This window comes from Vombatus ursinus, unplaced genomic scaffold (genome assembly GCF_900497805.2).
Source record: "Vombatus ursinus unplaced genomic scaffold, bare-nosed wombat genome assembly UNPS02014158.1, whole genome shotgun sequence".
Taxonomy (NCBI): domain Eukaryota; kingdom Metazoa; phylum Chordata; class Mammalia; order Diprotodontia; family Vombatidae; genus Vombatus; species Vombatus ursinus.
The window spans coordinates 6,517,294-6,535,678 of record NW_020953936.1 but is presented as its reverse complement, the minus strand read 5'-3'; the positions used below and the strand labels follow the sequence as shown (position 1 = coordinate 6,535,678).

Genomic DNA, 18,385 nt, shown 5'->3' with positions numbered 1-18,385 from the left:
CCCACCCAAAATCACCAGAGAAAATGGAATAATAGATTCTAAAAAGTAAAGGAGCTTAAGGTATAATTCTGCTCTACAGAGCAACCATTAAGAGATTTCTGTCTTAATGCATACAAAGAAGGCAAGGGTAAAAGCAGAAGTGAAATAGAAATGTGGGTGGAGAGAGGCCTGAAAACATCACAAACTAAACATAGCATCCCCCACCTACAGGTGAATTGTTACCTTTTTTTTTTTTAAAGGACTAAATTACAGAATAGGAGAATGCATAAAAGTGGTGAAGAAGGAAGGAAGAAAACAGAGGGGAATATGTGAAGTACCTTAATTAAGTCAGAAGCTAGCAATGAAGGAAAATAACTTCTTTAGTCTCTTGGGAAGAAGAGAGCATGCAAAAGAATGGGCAGGGGAGGAAAGGAAAGGATTTTGGGGGGTGGAGGAGAAGGAGAAATAGGAAAATCTTATTTTAGTGATGCCTTAAGGTACTGATGCATGCTGCCGTGGGAGAAGAGAGAGTATATAAAGGGAGATCAGGAGTTTACACTGGATAGAATCTGCAGGGCTTTGGTAATTAGAAGAACCACAGAGCTTCTGGGGGCAATTGATACCCAGAACAGTAGGAGAACATAGACCTGGGAAGAAATTTCAAAGCAAATGGGGAAAAAAGTAACCATAGAAAGGACAAAGGTTAATAATGAATCACACAACCAGGGACATAGGAAAATTTCTTCCTTGAGGTGAAATCTTCTCTGTCACCTGCAAGAATGGGTTATTTCTGAGAGACACAGCGGAAAAGGGGACTAGAGTGGGGAGGGTGAAGATATATGATGAAAACAAAAACTATTTAGAAGAGGAACCCAAAAAAGCTGTCATAGAAACTTTAATTCCTGAGGAAACAGAGAAGGAAGAAGGATAAAATAACCATAAGGGCCATAAATCAAAAGGCTGGAATAGACAAGGAAGATAAATAATGAAGAAAATAAGAGAAAGAAATCCTTTTCAGAAAAAGAAGCCGAAAAAGGAAATTTTAAAAGTTGAAGGTTGATTTTACTTGACCAGTTAGAAAGGAGAAAGAGAGGAAGAATTTAAAAAAAACTCATAATAAGTTAAGCAGAATTTTTAACACTAAAGAAAAGGATAATTAACGAGATGGGATTTGCAGACACAGGGAAGATAGCTCATGGGAGTAGGGCTACCTTAAAATACACTAAGCTGAAATAACTTGAAACAATACTGTGTTTATACAGGAAGAGGGAAAAAATCTCAATTTGGAGGAAAAAAAATATTAAAGATAAATGGAGGAAAATAAAAACCTAACTTACAACTTTAAATGGGAACAGACTAAACAATCCAGTAAAATGAGAAAAAGAGTGACAGACTGCATAAGAAAACAAAACCTCACAGTCTGTTGCTTAACAGAAACACATTTTAAAAACAAACACATACACAGAATTAAAATGAGGGGTAGGAAAACCAATTTACTGTGCATTAAGTAAATCCAAAAAAGCAGGAATTGCAGTCGTGCTGTCAGCAAATCAGAAACAAGCATTCAAAACAAAAAAAGGGATAAACAAGGAAATTTTGTTATGCTAAAAGGAACCATAGGGAACAACCAATAACAATATAAAACATGTGCTTCAAATGCCTTAACATCTAAATTCATAAAGGAAAAATTAACCAAACTACAAGAAGACATAGTAACACAATAGTGGTTGGAGATTTCAGTGTCTCTCCCAGCTTTGGATAAATGTAACAGAAAGATGAGCAAAATGAAACTGAACAAATTGCTGGATAAACTAGAGCTGAAAGATTTATGGCTTCTAAATGAAACTACTAAAAAATTTGTATTTCTCAGTACTCATGAAACTTTAAAAAAAATTGACATATATTACACCTCAGATATTACAAATAAATTTAAAAAGGCAAAAATAATTGAGCCTTGAAGGAAGCTAAAAGAATCTAGAAGATAGACATGAGGAGGGAGTTCATTCTAGGCATGGCAAAATAGGAGATGCACTATCACGTACAAGAAAGAGCAAGTAGTCTACTTTGGCCGGAGCAAAACTGTATGAAGGAGAATAATATACTTTAAGCCTCGAAAAATAGACTAGGGCCTGATTGTAAAGTGTTTTAAGTGATGAACAGAGGAGTTTTTAGTTTATCCTAGAGGCTAGAGTTTTTCATAGAGTTCATTATAGTCTTTTTAGCAGAGTAGTGATGTCGCCGGACCTATTTGTTAGGAATATTAATTTGGCAACTGTTTGCAGGATGGATTGGAAAAGTAGAAGACGAGGCAAGAAAATTAGGAGTTGTTGCAGTAGTCCAGGTGAGAGATGTTATAGTCCTGCACTATAGTAGTGGCTGTTTTGAGTGGAAGGAAAGGGACAGAATTCAAGAGATACTGTGCAAATAGAATCCAGAAGACTCGGCAACTGATTAGAGTCAGATTACTGCAATCTGGGTGCAAATCTGAGTGACTGAAATGATAGTGATGCCCTCAACAGGAGTAGGGAAGTTATAAAGAGGAAAGGTAGGGGGGAGGGGGAGGGAGTGGAGGGAGGCTGGAGAGGAGGCTGGATAATTGGACATCCTGAATTCAAGATTCCTTTCAAACATCCATTTGGAAATACCAGTATTTCCTCTCCTCTCAATCACTTCTCAGCTTCTTAACATATCACACCCAACTGAAACTGCTCTCTCTGTTGTTTGCTATGTTCGTAATTGCCAAATCTGATGGTCTTTCTCAGTCCTTAACCTTTTCAACCTACCTACTGCATTTTATACCTTTAGGTTTTCATGATACCGCTCTCCTAGTTTTCCCTTCTTCTCAGAATCCTTTGCTGGCTCATCATTCATATTACACACCCCTAAATGGATATTCCTCAGGATTTTCTAATGTATAAATTGATTACATATATCACTAAGCACACAACCTTGGAATTATTTGCATGACCTTTAACCATTTGAATAATTCAAAGGCCCTGTTCTTCCTCTAGACTCTCTTATAGTAACCTCATCAGCTTTCATGGGTTTAACTATCATCTGCCTGCAGATAACTTCCAGAGCTTTAGATGCAGCCCCATTCTCTCCCTTGAATTTAAGTCCCACATCACCAGTTGCTTATTTGATATATCAAATTGGATAAGCTCAACATGTCTAAAACTACACTTAACTTTCTCTCTAAATCATCCCCTCTTCCCCATTTTCCTATTTCTCTTGAAGATACCATCATTCTTCTAGTCTCCCAGGTCGGTAACCTCACCCATTATCCTCAATTCCCCACTCTCCCTCACCCCACATATCCATTCAGTTTTCAGATCTTGCCATTTCAATCTTCCCAACATCCCTTACATCAGACCCCTTCTCTCCACTCACGTAGCTACCACCTTAGTTCAAATCCTCATTACATCTCACTTAGATTATTGCAAAAAGCTTTCTAATTGATCATGCTGCCTCACATCTCTCTCAATTCCAATCTGCCCTGCACACTGCTGCCAAAATAATTTTTGGTTTGATCACGTGACCTTCCTGTTCAGTAAACTTCAGTGGCTTCCTGTTGCCTCTAGGATAAAATATAAACCCCTCTCTTAAAGGGGTTTTAAAGTCCTACATAATCTGGCTTCCAGCCTCTCTTTCCAGCTTCATTGAGCGTTACCCCTCATACTCTACAGTCTAGCCAAACTGGTCTTTTTTCTGTTCCTTATACCCATCTGTAGTCTCTATGTCTTTACCCTGACCATTTCACTTGCCTTAAATGTACTCACTCTCTATGTCCATCTTGTGGAGTCACTCTCTTCCTTTGGGTTGCAGCTCAGGCACCATTTTCCGCATAAAGTCTTTCCTGATCCCCCCAAATGCTAGTGCCCTTCATCCAAAACTACTTTGTACTTAACTACTTGGTATATTTGTATTTATTCACTTTATATTTATGCTACATGTATTTGTATATGTGCTTGTTGTTTTCCCAGTTAGAATGTGAGCTTTTTCCAAGTATAGATTGTTTTATTTTTTGTACTTTTATCCCCAGCACCTAGCTCATGTTTATCTCATTCTGAATTGTGTAGTCTATTTAAATGCAGTGTTCTGAAGTATTTATAGTGAGTTGCTTTTCTAGTTTTTTTTTTTATAGAAAAAGCATAATTGAGTTAGAAAGGGTGTTCTCTGTTCCTTAGACACAAATACGAGAAACTGACTTGTCTGGACCATGATGCCATTAGGCAAGGCACTACTTCCTACCTGATGACAGTTTACCCTAATTTCAGACATGGTACTTAGGAAGTAATAACAGTTCCTAGAATGCTAAGCATGCAAATCCAAATGTATCAATTGATTATACACACGCACACACGTGAGCACACACACACACACACACACACACATCACTAAGCACACAACCTTGGCATTATTTTCATGAATCTTTAACTATTTAAATAAATCAAAATCATATGTGTATTAAGCATCATCTATGTGCATGGCACAGAACTTAGTGGTGTGGAGTTTTATAGAATGTGAAAAAATTAATTATTCCTGATTTTAAGGAATTTGCAGTATGAAATAAATGGTCTTTGCTAAAGTCCAATTATAGCTGCCTTCATTTAGAGGTTGTCTTAGTAACAGTTTAATATCATTTTCTTTAGGATCTCAAGTACCAGGCACAAGACAATTTTATGATGATGGATGATGCTGTACTATGTATGTGTTTCAGCAGAGATACAGAAATGTTAGCAACGGGGGCCCAGGATGGGAAAATAAAGGTATGAGTTAATTATATGAGCTCCTTCTCGCAAAAATCTTCCATATTCCATTGCAATAAGACTAGGAAACTGTATAGCTATTTATTTATGATTTCAAGGGAACAGCCTGCAGCTGATACTTTGTTGCTTGGATTTTTTGACAGGTAGGCTATTGGGGACCGGGTTGAATTCAAAAGGAGGGAACCCCTCCAACAAATTAACTTGGGCTCTAAATTTTATTTAACAGTGTTGAATTAAAAGGATTCAGCTATTGCTATATTTTATTTAGTTCAGCTGAACAAATAATTTCTATGCTATTTTCACAGAATTTAGTTTTTTTTACATTTTTAAAAATAGATACACAAACAGGAATTGTTTCTTTGTTGATTGTGTATGATAAAAGGAATGCTCTCACAAACATAAACGGTTTTTAATTTCTCTAGGTGTGGAAGATACAGAGTGGACAGTGTTTACGGAGATTTGAAAGGGCACACAGTAAAGGTGTCACCTGCCTAAGCTTCTCTAAGGACAGCAGTCAGATCCTTAGTGCATCTTTTGATCAGACAATCAGGTACATTTGGATGCAAAAATACCATCTTTTAGTGTGATAAGAAGAAACATGTAGTGGATGAATTCTCGAGAGCTTCCTCAGAGATACTTAAATAGCAAAAAGGTCATAACAGAAACTTCTTAGAGTTTGTTTCCTTTTTTGTAAAGTAGGGATAGTCTTCTCACCACCTACCTCTCAAGGTCATTTAAGCAAAGTATTTTGGAGTTTTGCATGACTGCATATGTATAAGGTATGTCAAATTGCTTGACTTCTCAATGGGGGGAGGAAGGGAGAGAATTTGGAACTCAAAATTTGGAAAAGAAAAAAATTCTTAAAATTGTTTTCACATACAATTAGTAAAAATAGAATATTTTAAAATATTTTTTAAAAAAGAAAAATATTTTGCAAATTTTAACTTGACATATAAGTATGAGTTGTTAAAATAATACAAAGATGAGACTGGGGCAGTTGTAACCCTTTATGTCTCCAGGAAAGTCATACTTAGACTATTACAGTCAGGTTGGGTCTTTTATCAGGAAAATATAGCCAAGAAATGGTTCAGGTCACACAGTTCTAATAAACAAGTTTGTAGATAATCATCAAATGACAGGGTAGGATACAGAAGGTTTACTTTTGGTATAATCCCAAGTATTTAAGTATCTTTCAAAGTAGTTATAGGGCACTAAATCATCCCCAGTATTATAACTTAAAGTAATGTGATTTCAAAAGTATTTCTTCTTTGTAAGTGATTTCAACACTATTCAACTCTGGATTTAGAATGTCTCTTTTAAGAAAGCAGCTAGGTAGTACAGTGGGTAGAGCTCCAGCCTTGGAGTCAGGAGGACCTGAGTTCAAATCCAACCTCAACCATTTGACACTTACAAGCTGTGTGACCCTGGGCAAGTCACTTAACCCCAACTGCCTCACCAAAAAAAAAGAAAAGGCTATTTATGTTTCCTAATTTTAAATGATTTTTCCTTCTTGACATTGCATGCATTATAATTCCTAGTACAAAGATCTGGTAATGTAGTACAGAGAAGGCTGGGTCGAAATACAAATCTGTCTCTGACACTTAACCATCTGTGTGATGATGTGCAAGTCACTTAGCCTCATTGACCTCTGTTTCCTCATCTGTAAAATGGGTATAATGCCAACAATACCTACCTCCCAAAGTTGTGGGGATCAAGTGAGATATATATGTATAGCACTTTATGAAACTTAAAGCATGACAGAAATGTCAGCCATTATTGTTGTTGCGTTGATTTATTTTTTTTATTCCATGACAGAATTCACGGCTTAAAATCTGGGAAAACCTTGAAGGAATTCCGTGGTCATTCTTCATTTGTTAATGAAGCTACTTTTACTCAAGATGGACATTATATAATCAGTGCATCATCTGATGGCACTGTGAAGGTTAAGTAGTTTGTCATTGAAATAATTTATTTTGGGATATCTGTTTCATCTTCAATCTCTGAAGCCTTATCAGTAGTGAGAGCTACCTGTTCACATGAAATGAATCCATTTCAATTCAGCATATTCTTTTTCCTTTCTTTTTTTAATTAATGGAAATCTATTTTCTCTCCATCCCACCCCTCCATTGAAAAGGAAAGAAAACAAAACTATTTTAACAAATTCATAGTGAAGGAAAGCACATTCTTACATTGGCAATGTCCAAAAAGTTCATCTCAGTCTGTATCCTGAGTCCATCATTTCTCTCACCGGAGGTGGGTAGCTTGTTTTATGATTGGTTAAGAGTTATTAAGTCTTTCAAAGTTGTTCATTTTTACAATTTTGTTATTATATAAATTCTAGCAAGCATTTATTAAGCACCTGTGATGTACCAGGCCCTGTGCTAAGCCCTGAGGATAAAAAGAAAATAATGGAAGAACTCTTGCCCTCAGGGAGTTTACATTCTATTGGAGTGAAGTAGCATGTACACAGAAAATTAAGTACAAAAAATAATGCAGAATATGTTCAGAAAGAAATTAAAGTAGTCCTGTTGTAACTGTTGTCGTATTTAAATTTTGACAACTGAGATATTGCATGGACAATTAACTCCCGTCTTCTAGTGGTAGGTGGGGGCTAGAAATCTCAATCATCCTTTTAAACATTATTGTGAATGAAAAGTAAATAACCCTCCTTGATGGCTGTGGCTGTCTCATTTTTTGCTTTTGTTTCCCTATGCTCAGTGCCTGGCATATAGTATGAAATTAAGAAACACTTGTTGAATTGAAAAGGTAGTTCAGAAGTACTCACAACTCTCTCATAAGGCTTAATTGAAGAAACTAAAGGTGTTTGGCTTGGACAAAAGAAGACTTTTGTCTTTGATCATTGTCTTTGAATTTGCATGTTTGAAGGGTTATGATATAGAACAGGGATTAAGTTTGCTCCATTTAGCCTCAGAGGGTAGAATTAGGAGCTGTGGTTAGAAGAAAGATTTCAGCTCAGAAAGAACTTCGTAAAAATTAGGGCCATCCAGAGTTGGAATCGGCATGCCAGTCCATGTCATGTTAGGTAACTGGGTTCCCCATTACTGAAGATATTTGAGCACAGGTTCAGTGTCCATTCATCAGGGGTGTTGTAGAGAAGCTTCAGAATTCGGCAAATATATGCCGTATGTGGGGCAAGATGCTAACAACTATGGAGAATGTTTTTAAAATACATGGTATATGAGCCATGCCTTTCAAGAAAGTGCAGTCAGATTGGGAAACAAGCAATAAATGTACTACAGAAAAGCAATGTGAGGAAAAGGGACTAAGGAAGAAATAGTTTAAGATCAATAATGAAGTTTGCTCCACTTTTTTTTTAAGGCATAAGTAGTTAAATAGAACATGATCAGTAGCTATTTGCTATATTCATTCATTCATACACAGACCCAGATATCCCTAGATAAATTATAATGTGTAAAATATTTCAGTTGTTATATCGTTGCACAAAGTACTTCTGATGGCTAATCAGCGTCCTTTTGCGGGTAAGATCAGACATCAAGACTCTTAGGTACATGTATTTGTTTATGCTGTGATAGGTAGTCACAAGAACTCTATTCCATAATTTGAACCAGATGGCTAATGCTGTTACTTATACAAGACTTTTATGCATCATTTCGTAGTACCCTGCAATGTACTAAATATTAATTCCCAAGGTGTTGCCTATCAGCCAAAACCACCTTATCTTCAGCCTACAAAATGTCAGCATGAAACAGTGATTATCATATATATTCATTCTTTTTATCTTTGCAAAGGAAAAGGGGAAAAGGGGATAAGGACTTGAGAAAGGAGAGGTGTTTGGAATAGGTGCTGTGGGAAACAGTGATTTTTTAAAATTGATAAATGATGGGGAAAATGTTTTCCGTACAACCACAAAGTGCCAGTTCAAGTTACAAAATGTAAATCTATAAGAGACAAAATCAGTGATTTTCTTCACGAGTGCTAAGCATTCTGGATGCAGATGGTAATGGACACCAATGCTGCAAATTAGCTGCGCAGAAACTGGTCAGTGGGCAAGGAATTATAAGGTAGTGTGGAGTACATAATTGAAATGACTAATTTGGGGGGATGGAGCAGATTCAGGAGGATTGAGGGAATTTTTAAAAGGTCAAAAGGGAAGGAAGTTGTGGTTGGAAAGATAATTTTGACCTTTGAGGTCTCAAGTATAGCTGTCTCAGGTAATAGTATGATCTACAACATGACCATGTCTGGGTGACAGAGGTAGGAATCCCTGGAGTTACGATGAATATCGAAGTCAACAGTCCTGATCTGAAAGTAGTAATAGGGAGACATGGTCATTCTTCTATCTCATCTTGAAAGGGCGGTAGAGTAATTGTAGCAGCAGCTTCCATTGGAGAGGATTGCCAAGGAAGTTGTAGCCTGGATGATAACCAGCTTTCATTTCACTTAGTGCTAGAAAAGGAGCAATTGTAGGGAAGCCTGTTTTGAGCAGGAATTCAAAAAGGCAGAGTCAGAAGTGGTTTGAGCTTGGGGAAAAGCAGGAGGGAGATGAGCATCTCAGAGGAGGCAACAGGAAAAAATGTCACTCCCCTGCGGTGAGGGAGGAAGCTTGTCCACATGGGGGTGTTACTGACCCATTTTCCTCTGCCTTCAGACTATGTCTTGAACGCTGTGCTTAGCTTTAAGCACCGAATTTTAGGAAGGACACCGACAAGTTGGGAAAAATCCAGAGGGCAATCAGGATGGGAAAGACACCCGAGCTCTTGCCTCAGGAAGGTTGGCTGAAATAGCTAGGGACATTTGACCTGAGGAGGAGAAGATTTAGGGGAAACGTGGTAGTTGTCTTCAGGTGTTTGAAGCAGCGTCAGAAATTGGGAGAAAAACTGGATTTGTTCTGTAAGAAAAAACTGAGGAACAACTAGATTATTTGTCCTGTTGGAATGAGCTGCCCTCAGACAGACTTGATTTCCCCGCAGACGTATTTAATCAGGGTATGATGGGCATTTATTTGATTGTAAAGGAGATTCTTTTTCAGTTTTGTGTTGATCTAAATGGCTTCTGTGGTCCCTTCCAATTGTTAATATCCTAATTCCTGACATGGGGCAGTGGTTCAGGATAATGGAAATTCAGAAATGGCGGGGTGAGGGTGGAGGAGGAGTGAAATGTTACTTTGTTGTTTATGTCCCAGGATAGACATGGGATTAACCTGTTAACTAAATACAGCTGCTGATGTATGGCTGAACGCCACAGGGTCATTCACTTGTAAGTCACTGGTCCTGACTGGACCTAGAAAATAAGGGCGAGTAACTCGAAGCTCAGCCTTGGTCCTCAGTGACACAGCAAGGTCCTCTTCCTTCCCAGAGCCTTTGATGTAGGACTTTTCAAGAACAAATGTATAGAGATGGGCCTCTTGTGACCAGTGAATCTACAGAAGCCTGACTGTCAGGGCCTACTTGTCAGAGCCAGGGTCTACTGGCCATGGTAGAGTGGCAAGAGCACTTGATTTGGAATCAAAGGACTTAGATTCAACTCCCAACTCTGCCCTTTAGGCTAATTTTTGTGACCTTGGCAAATCATCTTGCCACTCAGCATTTCAGTTTCCCAATCTGTAAAATACCGGTCTTGGAATATATAATTCTTAACCTCCCAACTCTCTGGGCTTCTGCATCAACTCTGCATATTCTGTTATGGATACATCTCTTGTTTGATTCATAACACAGCATTGAAGGGAGATGAAAAGAATTAAGATGGAGAGGACTACCCTTTAATGTGCTTTTGGTAGAATTCATACAAGAGTGATTTTAGGTGAGCTGTCATCATTTCTGCCTCAGTGACTGAGGACTGAGGAAAATACTGTCTCCTTGTACCCCTCTGTATGTCAGTCGTAACCACTAAACAAAGCAAGAGGTAGAAATAGTCATGATGATAATAATAAATACCTACTGAACAATTGCCAATATATAAGGTGTGGAATATATCAAACTAGCATAAAAAGCTTTTCATTTTTTGGTTTGTGTTGCCTTAGTTGTCCTTTTAAAAACCCTTTTAGTCCTACAGTAGAAGACATGGATATGTTTAAAACTTTCCTGTGTTTCTTGTTTTGATAGATTTGGAATATGAAGACCACAGAATGTTCAAATACTTTCAAATCTCTTGGCAGCACTGCAGGGACAGACATCACAGTCAACAGTGTTGTCCTTCTTCCTAAAAATCCTGAGCACTTTGTTGTGTGTAACAGATCAAATACAGTGGTCATTATGAACATGCAAGGCCAGGTGGGTGATCAGAAAATGCACTGGCTCCTTCCAGTACATACAGAGCAGTGAATTATAGGATCGTCCTTTCATCCAAGCTTAGTTAAAAAAAATTGCTGTCATTTTATCCTTTCTTTTGTAATGTTTTCCCATAATGTATATAAACTAGATGGGCTTTACATAAAATCATTTAAATTCCTTAGGTTTATGAAGCATTTCGTTAAAAGTTCCCCGTAACCTTTATGTTTCTCTGTCCTGCCATGCTGTGTGCCTTCCTGTATTGTTACATAGTCTACCGAATTTCCTTGCACCTAGTAAATTATTCATTTAATCTAAATACTAGAATCTGTAACTTATTAAACACTCATCATAAAGTAGTCCCCCAACCTGATTTGCTATCTCCTCTCTTTAGTGTCAGCTGGCAGTTTTTGTCACACAGTTCTCTGTTCAATTTTGGTGTTGATAGAAAAGTTACTTTGTGAAAACTTAAAGAGAAATTTTCCACTGAGTAAAGCTCTTGACCTAAAGTAACATAAGCTAGTAAGGCAATAATAACACATTTCTTTCAGTTAATTGTTCCTATGGTGATTGATTCTTGTAGCTCGCTGTATAGAAATTTCCTCTATCATTGTGATTAGCATCTTCTCTACAACTTATGGCCTTAGAGAGTTGCCTGGGAACTGAGAGATTAAGTGACGGAATGGGTGTCCTGACTTCCTGTTTTCAGAGGCCAATTCTCTAGCCACTACATTAGGCTATCTCTCCCCTAATATTAAATAATTAAATATTTAAATGGGCATCTCCCTTAGTAATAAAATGTTTAAATAAATTAAGATTTTTAAATAAAATTAGACTTTGGTACAGTGGTTTATTGATTTTAAAAGTTCTAGTAAATATGGTGATTTACAGAAGTAATAGGGATTAGTAGACTAAATCATAGGATTTACTCACAAACTGTGAATTTTAAATTTGGATCTACCATTGACAATGTTTAGTTTATTCTAAGCTCCCTATGTCTGTGCCTTTGAATTATATTCTTTAAAGTAGGTTGGGCTAATTCAGCCTACCAATTCAGAGAGATGATGAAGGATTTTTCATCTCATTACAAATAAAAGTACTATGTAAGTGCAAAATAACATGTTCATGTCACAAACTTGCTAATCCAGAGAGAGTTTTGTTTGTTGGAGGGCTGCTGGGTATATTCATTTTAGTGGCATAGTGCCTGGCACGAACCTATAGTAGGCACTTAACAGAGGCTTTTTCATTGATTGTAGATTGTTAGGAGTTTCAGTTCTGGTAAGAGAGAAGGTGGTGACTTTGTCTGCTGTGCCCTCTCACCACGGGGTGAATGGATCTACTGTGTGGGTGAGGACTTTGTGCTCTACTGTTTCAGCACAGTGACTGGCAAACTGGAACGAACTTTGACAGTGAGTATTACGGCTTCTCTGGCCGCCTCAGGGAGTTACACCAACTCCCCTGTCCATCCGTAGCTCTGAAATTTTTAGGTTTGTCCTTAAGTAGACTGCTTTCATTATAGTAATGAGTCAAAGAGTTATGATGGTGTTGAACACCTGGATAATAGGACCAGACAGCTTCAAATAACCTCAACATTACCTCCTTAAATATATTTTTTATCATAAATATACAGCTTAATAGAGAATCAGTAAACCGGCTTAACTGCTAATGCTGTAGGGCCGTGTCACTTTCAAAAATATAACAGGGAAACAACTGCAGGACAAAAACTTCCAGTGCCACAGGCGGAAGGAACCTTATAGATTGTCTGGAAAAAACAGGTCAGCCCTTTAATGGGTTGGGTCAAAAGTCATCATGAAACCTTAAAACAAAAAATAATAGATATGTTCTTCGAGAAAGGTCTAAATATGGTCATTGTTCAGTTTATTTTGCTTAGTTCTTTGGGGATATTGTGAGATAATAACAATGTAAAAAAAATCAATAAAACTTTTTATGAAAGACAAAAAATTTCTGATGTTTTAAATCAAAATGAATTGTTAGTTTTTGAGTATAGATATTTGGACTTATAAAAGAACATATATTTTCTTATATACTTGGCCAAAACAGTATCCCTCTGTCACAGAGATTCTTAACTTGGGGTCCATGAACTTTTTTTTAAATGTATTTTGATAGATATTTCAGTGTAATTGATTTTCTTTCCTTTGTATTCCTGTGTATTTCATGCATTTAAAAGCATTATTATGAGAAGACATCACTAGACTTTCCTAGATTATCGAAGGGGTCCATGATACCAAAAAGGTTAAAAAAAAAAAACCAATCAGTTGAAGTACTTCACTCTTTCTGACCAAATGCACAGAATCAGGAGAAACAAATAAACATGTAGTAATGAAAGAGGAAAACGTTACCAGCTGAGCCAAATTAAGTGTAGCAGTTGATGGGATGATGTGTCATGACCACATTGCCTTCACACTCTGATGAGTATATAAATGACATTCTAGAATTACTTTTATAAGAGGAATCATCAAACTCCAATGTATCATATCACTGCATCAGATAGATGTGTCTAATAATGAGTGCTGATTTTTCAGAAGTCATTACAAAGCACCTTAAATGTAAAGGCGGGATAGAGAATGGATCGAGCTCCTGGGTTCTTGTCTCAGCTCCGTCTTAGACCCCTCATTTTACCTTTCTGCTTTGTAAAATGAGGGGGTTAGACTAGATGCCCCTGAGATCCCTCCCCAGTCTAAAGGTCTGTGCTTTTGTATAGAATTTAAATTAGCTTATCTTTTCTGGAATTATTCTTAAGTGGATACTGGTTAAATTAACCTCAATAAGTTTTTGGCAGAGGTGTAAGAAATATCTGGAACATAGAAGATCCTCTAGCTCCAGAAGCTTATAAATGTAGGTTCACTGTGCTTATATAAAGGAATTATATGTAGGTTCACTGTTTTAATGATACCTCCGTTCAGTCATACCTCAAGCACAGTCTGAAGAGCAGTGACAAAACTGGGGGAAAAAACTAATTCATTTATCTTTCACAAATATTGCGGAAGAAAGGGTGTCTGCACTTGGAGTTGCCAGAATTTTTATATTTTAAGACCTTTAAACTTTTGAACTTTCTTCAAAAAGACTTACTTTGTACACATTTCCTGTCAACACATTGTTCATGTACTGTTGGTATATGTGGCTTAAAGGAAAGAGCAGCAGCCTAGGGTCCAGGGGACCTAGGGCTGTAAGGTGGGAGTGTCTGCCCCACCTACATCACAGATCTCTGAGACTAAATAAGATTTGTGTGTGGCAAAGCATTTTGTTAACTGCAAAGTGTTCTGTACATAGAAGATGTAAGATGGTGATTTTATAAATTCCAAACACTAGTCTGGTGTGAATTATAAGTCATCCCTTTCCTGTATTAGAACAGCATCAGCCCTGAAACAAATGTTGTCGTGAACTGATGAAACTCCACCAAGGAGTGCAGAATGACCGTAGACATTCTTCCTAACCCACGTTAGTAATAACTCACTTACAACACTTAATAACTGCAAAGTATTCATACATGCTATCTCATTTGACTTCCACAACAAACCCTGTAAGGTAGGTGGCACAAATATTATTATTTCCATTTAAAAGTTGAAGAACCTGAATCTCAAAGAGATAACTTGCCCAAGATCCCACAGCTAGTTAAGCAGCAGAGCTGGGACAAAAACCCAAGTCTTTTGACTGCAAGTCTAGCATTTCCTTTTTCTTTAAAAAAAAAAAAAAAAAATTTAATCCCAGGCCCTTTCCATTATGCCACACTGCAAACAGTTCCCATCATAACTTTCCCCACCCCCATCTCTCCCGGGGTACAGGCTTAGCCCTTTGCTATGTTGAAGATGGCCCCTTCAGGTAGACACAACTACAAGGAGGCTCTTTCCATCCTGAGTTAACTTCCATGATGAATCATCAAATCCTGGATTATAAAACTGGAAGGGACCCTAGGAGCCTTCTAGTCTGACCTCCTCATTTTACAGATGAGGAAACAGACCCGGAGAGTTTAAGTGATTTTCCCAAGACAACATAGACACAAAAGTGGGATTTGTACCAACGTCCTTTTGGCTCCAAACCCAGTGTTCTTTCTTCTTTACTATCCTGCCTCTCGCTCTTAGACAGAAAACTAAGCCTGCCCCACCCTACTCTGCCTATGTTCCAAATCCACAGCCTGGAAGATAAACTCCTGTTGTTCTTGAACTGCCTTAAAAGTTCTGGTATCTGGGGGAGAGTCCTCATATGTAACACTGTTCCAGAGACTGTATACTAACTGTTTCTATCCCACAGGGTGAAGGAAAAGCAGGTTCACCTTACACCTTTGGGGGTATCTCATGAAAGAGAAAAGAACACACTTAAATGATTTAGCTCAGTAATCCTTTGAAATTGAAATCTCCCTTTCTTGCAGTAACAAGAACTTAAGAGGCAGTGCCCCAGGCAACTCTCTAAGCCTTTTGATCTTAGAGACCAGGTCCTGGGCTGCACTGGACAAGGAGACCTTATGCCAACGAAACCACAGGTCTAGTCTTTAAATTACAAACAAAATAAAAAACAAAGAAGACTTCTAGGGTAAGGTTGAGTCCTGGTATTATTCCAGGTTGGGACACAAGAGCTTCTGAATGCATGTTAAATAGTTTCACTTAAGTGTCTTTTCCCTTTTCATGCCATCTGATACTATCCTAACTTCAGGGTGTTATGTGAGGAACATTAATTCATTTGTGTTTTGTAAAATTATATATTTTGGGCATCAGTCTCTCCCTGGGGGCTAGAGTAAGAATAATGCCCCCTAGGAATGTGAAGGAATAATGACTGACTACATTGAACCCCCGTCTAGAGAAAAGTAGGTGAGGCAACAATAAGGACCTCTTATTCTTCAGGAAAATTAACTAGCCCTAACATTTGGATTTTGTTTTGTTGTAGGTTCATGAAAAGGATGTAATTGGCATCGCTCACCATCCCCATCAGAATCTGATTGCTACCTACAGTGAAGATGGGCTCTTAAAGCTCTGGAAACCCTAATTTCATGACTTCATTTCTACCAGCCTGAACGTATGCAACTTCAGTGGAGACGTTTATGTGTTACTTTTTAGTTGTCTTTATTTTTTAAGGGGGAAAAATTGCCTAAATGTGCTCCGAGAGTAATTTTTGCTAAATTTCTCATTTAAGTAGAAGTTACCCTTTTTGTATATTTTTTAAAATATTAGCTGATCTGCTTCTAAAGAAGCAGGTACTTAGTGGATAGTATGTTTTCAGTAATCCTGTACCTGAAGAGTGAAACAATGTCATTTCTATAACAGGTTCCACTCCTTTTGATTATTTGTAATGCTAGTTAACAAGTACTTTCCAAAGTGAAACGTAAATAATGAGTGAGCTCCAGTTTTCCATCACTGTTAATTAAGCATTTTCAGTTTCATTTTGTTTGTTTGAAATGCTTTGATAGAATAAATTTTACCACCTGCATAGGGACACTTTTAATGTGAACATTTCCCAGAAAATGATTTTACTGATTGTTCTGATAAATGCATCCTTTAGACTTAGAGAAGTATCTGTAGGTTTCTGTGACGTTTCCAGTGGCATCAGAGAATAATTGCTGACCTTTTTTAAAGACATTAAAGTTTGTGAAATGTCATATATGCATTGTCCCCACACATGAGAAAACAGTCTTACAAAGCTTTAGTGACTTGTCCCTGGTAATACAACCAGTGAGTATCAGAAGCAGGATTAGAACCCACATCTTCCTGACTCTAGTTCCAAAATGTCATGTATGCTGTACCACAACCTATGGTGACACAGATTTTGTTGATAGAATCTTAGGGGATAGGGACTGTGATTTCATTGGTATGGGGAACCACCATTCAGGAAACTCCTTCAGCTAGTATATATCAGCACCATCTCTACGTCAGCAATCTTAAAAAGTTACCTAGAGCATTGAGAGGTAAAGGAATGTTTTATGACTCCTTTGTATTTCACAGATCCTTTTATATTCCCTTCTCCCTATCACTATTCATTATTCCTTTTTGTGGCTTACTATAAATTATAAACCAGCACTCACTGACAAAATCAACACTGGAGCCATCATCTCAGGCCTATAGAGACAGAAAACAAAGCCAACAAATGTGGAGGGAGTGGCCCAGAAACGGGAGTCCAGAGAAGAGATGCTCTGAAACATTGGTGTCAAACTTGGATGGAAATGGGGGCCACTGAACTGTACAGGAGATCCCCACAGGCCTCATGTTGTCTAAGAAAACCACATACTAACATCTTTGTTTTATTTTATTTTTATTTATTTTGTTAAATATTTTCCCATTACATTTTAATCTGGTTCGGGCTGCACTCTGGGCCACATACAGCCCCAGGGCTTTGTGTTTGACACCTCTACTCTAAAACAGTTATGAAAGATTCCACAATTCTGAACAAGGAAAAGCGGGCCCCAGCACAACAGTTTTGCTACTGGCTTCCAGATTTTGTTCATTCATGGCTAGAATTATGTCCTAACTTAAAGGAACTCTTTTTTTTTCCCCCTCAACTTCTCTAGTTTAAAAGAGTCCTATATCGAGTACAAGTAGAGGTCAGAGAGTCTGAGGGCTCTCTACTTGTGCTTCTGCTGGATCTTCCCACCTGTGACCCAATACTTTATGAAGTTTCACTTCCAAGAAATGCAACTTCCAATCCCCCAATGAAGCTGTTGCATTAATCCCTGCCAATTTTTTTAGCCTTGACAGCAAGCCTTATTTGGTTCCTAGTGGACATCTTTGTATTGTATGACCATGGGTCCTGGGATAGCTTTGAAAAATAAAAGTCCCGAGTCACTGAAAAGGCAAAAATGTGTGTGAGTAAGCCGTAACATCGCCAAAAAGAAATTATGCGTTAGAAGCCACATAAAGGATGTCATCAGATGATCTTAAAAGAAAGCTAGATGTGAAGTGAGAGCAAAGGGTAGCCTGTAGCCTGTTCCATTGATGCCAGATGTCAAAATCTAGACAAATCTTCTCAGACCCTAATTGAGAAGGCAAGCAACTCGACACAGCTTATACATGTGTAGTCATGCAAAACACTTCCGTAGTAGTCATGTTGTGAGAAACTGAGTATAATTTCCCTTCATCCTATTGCACCCCTCATTTATTCTCTCTTTTGACCCTGTCCCTCCTTAGAAGTGTTTGCTTCTGATTACCCCCTTCCCCAGTCTGCCCTCCCCTCTATCATCCTGCTCTTTTGTCCCCTTCCCCTCCTGTTTTCCTGTAGGGTAAGATAGATTTCCATACCCAATTGAGTGTGTATGTTATTCTGTCCTTAAGCCAAATCCAACGAGACTAAGATTCACTCATTCAGAGAAGGTTTTGTTTTTTTTGGGGGGGTGAGGCAATTGGGGGTTAAGTGACTTGCCCAGAGTCACACAGCTAGTGAGTGTTA

The 18,385-nt window shown here is 37.9% G+C and overlaps 1 protein-coding gene across 2 annotated transcripts in view; it reads left to right on the top strand.

Moving 5' to 3' along the window:
- SMU1 (SMU1, DNA replication regulator and spliceosomal factor) overlaps positions 1-17,791 on the top strand; it is a 32,681-nt gene extending 14,890 nt beyond the window's left edge. For both annotated transcript variants that reach the window (XM_027859041.1, XM_027859042.1), the window contains exons 7-12: positions 4,632-4,748; positions 5,171-5,298; positions 6,564-6,690; positions 10,832-10,999; positions 12,253-12,405; positions 15,896-17,791. In XM_027859041.1, the coding sequence (XP_027714842.1) occupies positions 4,632-4,748; positions 5,171-5,298; positions 6,564-6,690; positions 10,832-10,999; positions 12,253-12,405; positions 15,896-15,994 (792 nt within the window). In that variant the 3' untranslated portion in view covers positions 15,995-17,791. The remainder of the gene's footprint in view (positions 1-4,631; positions 4,749-5,170; positions 5,299-6,563; positions 6,691-10,831; positions 11,000-12,252; positions 12,406-15,895) is intronic.
- Positions 17,792-18,385: the final 594 nt, after the last annotated feature.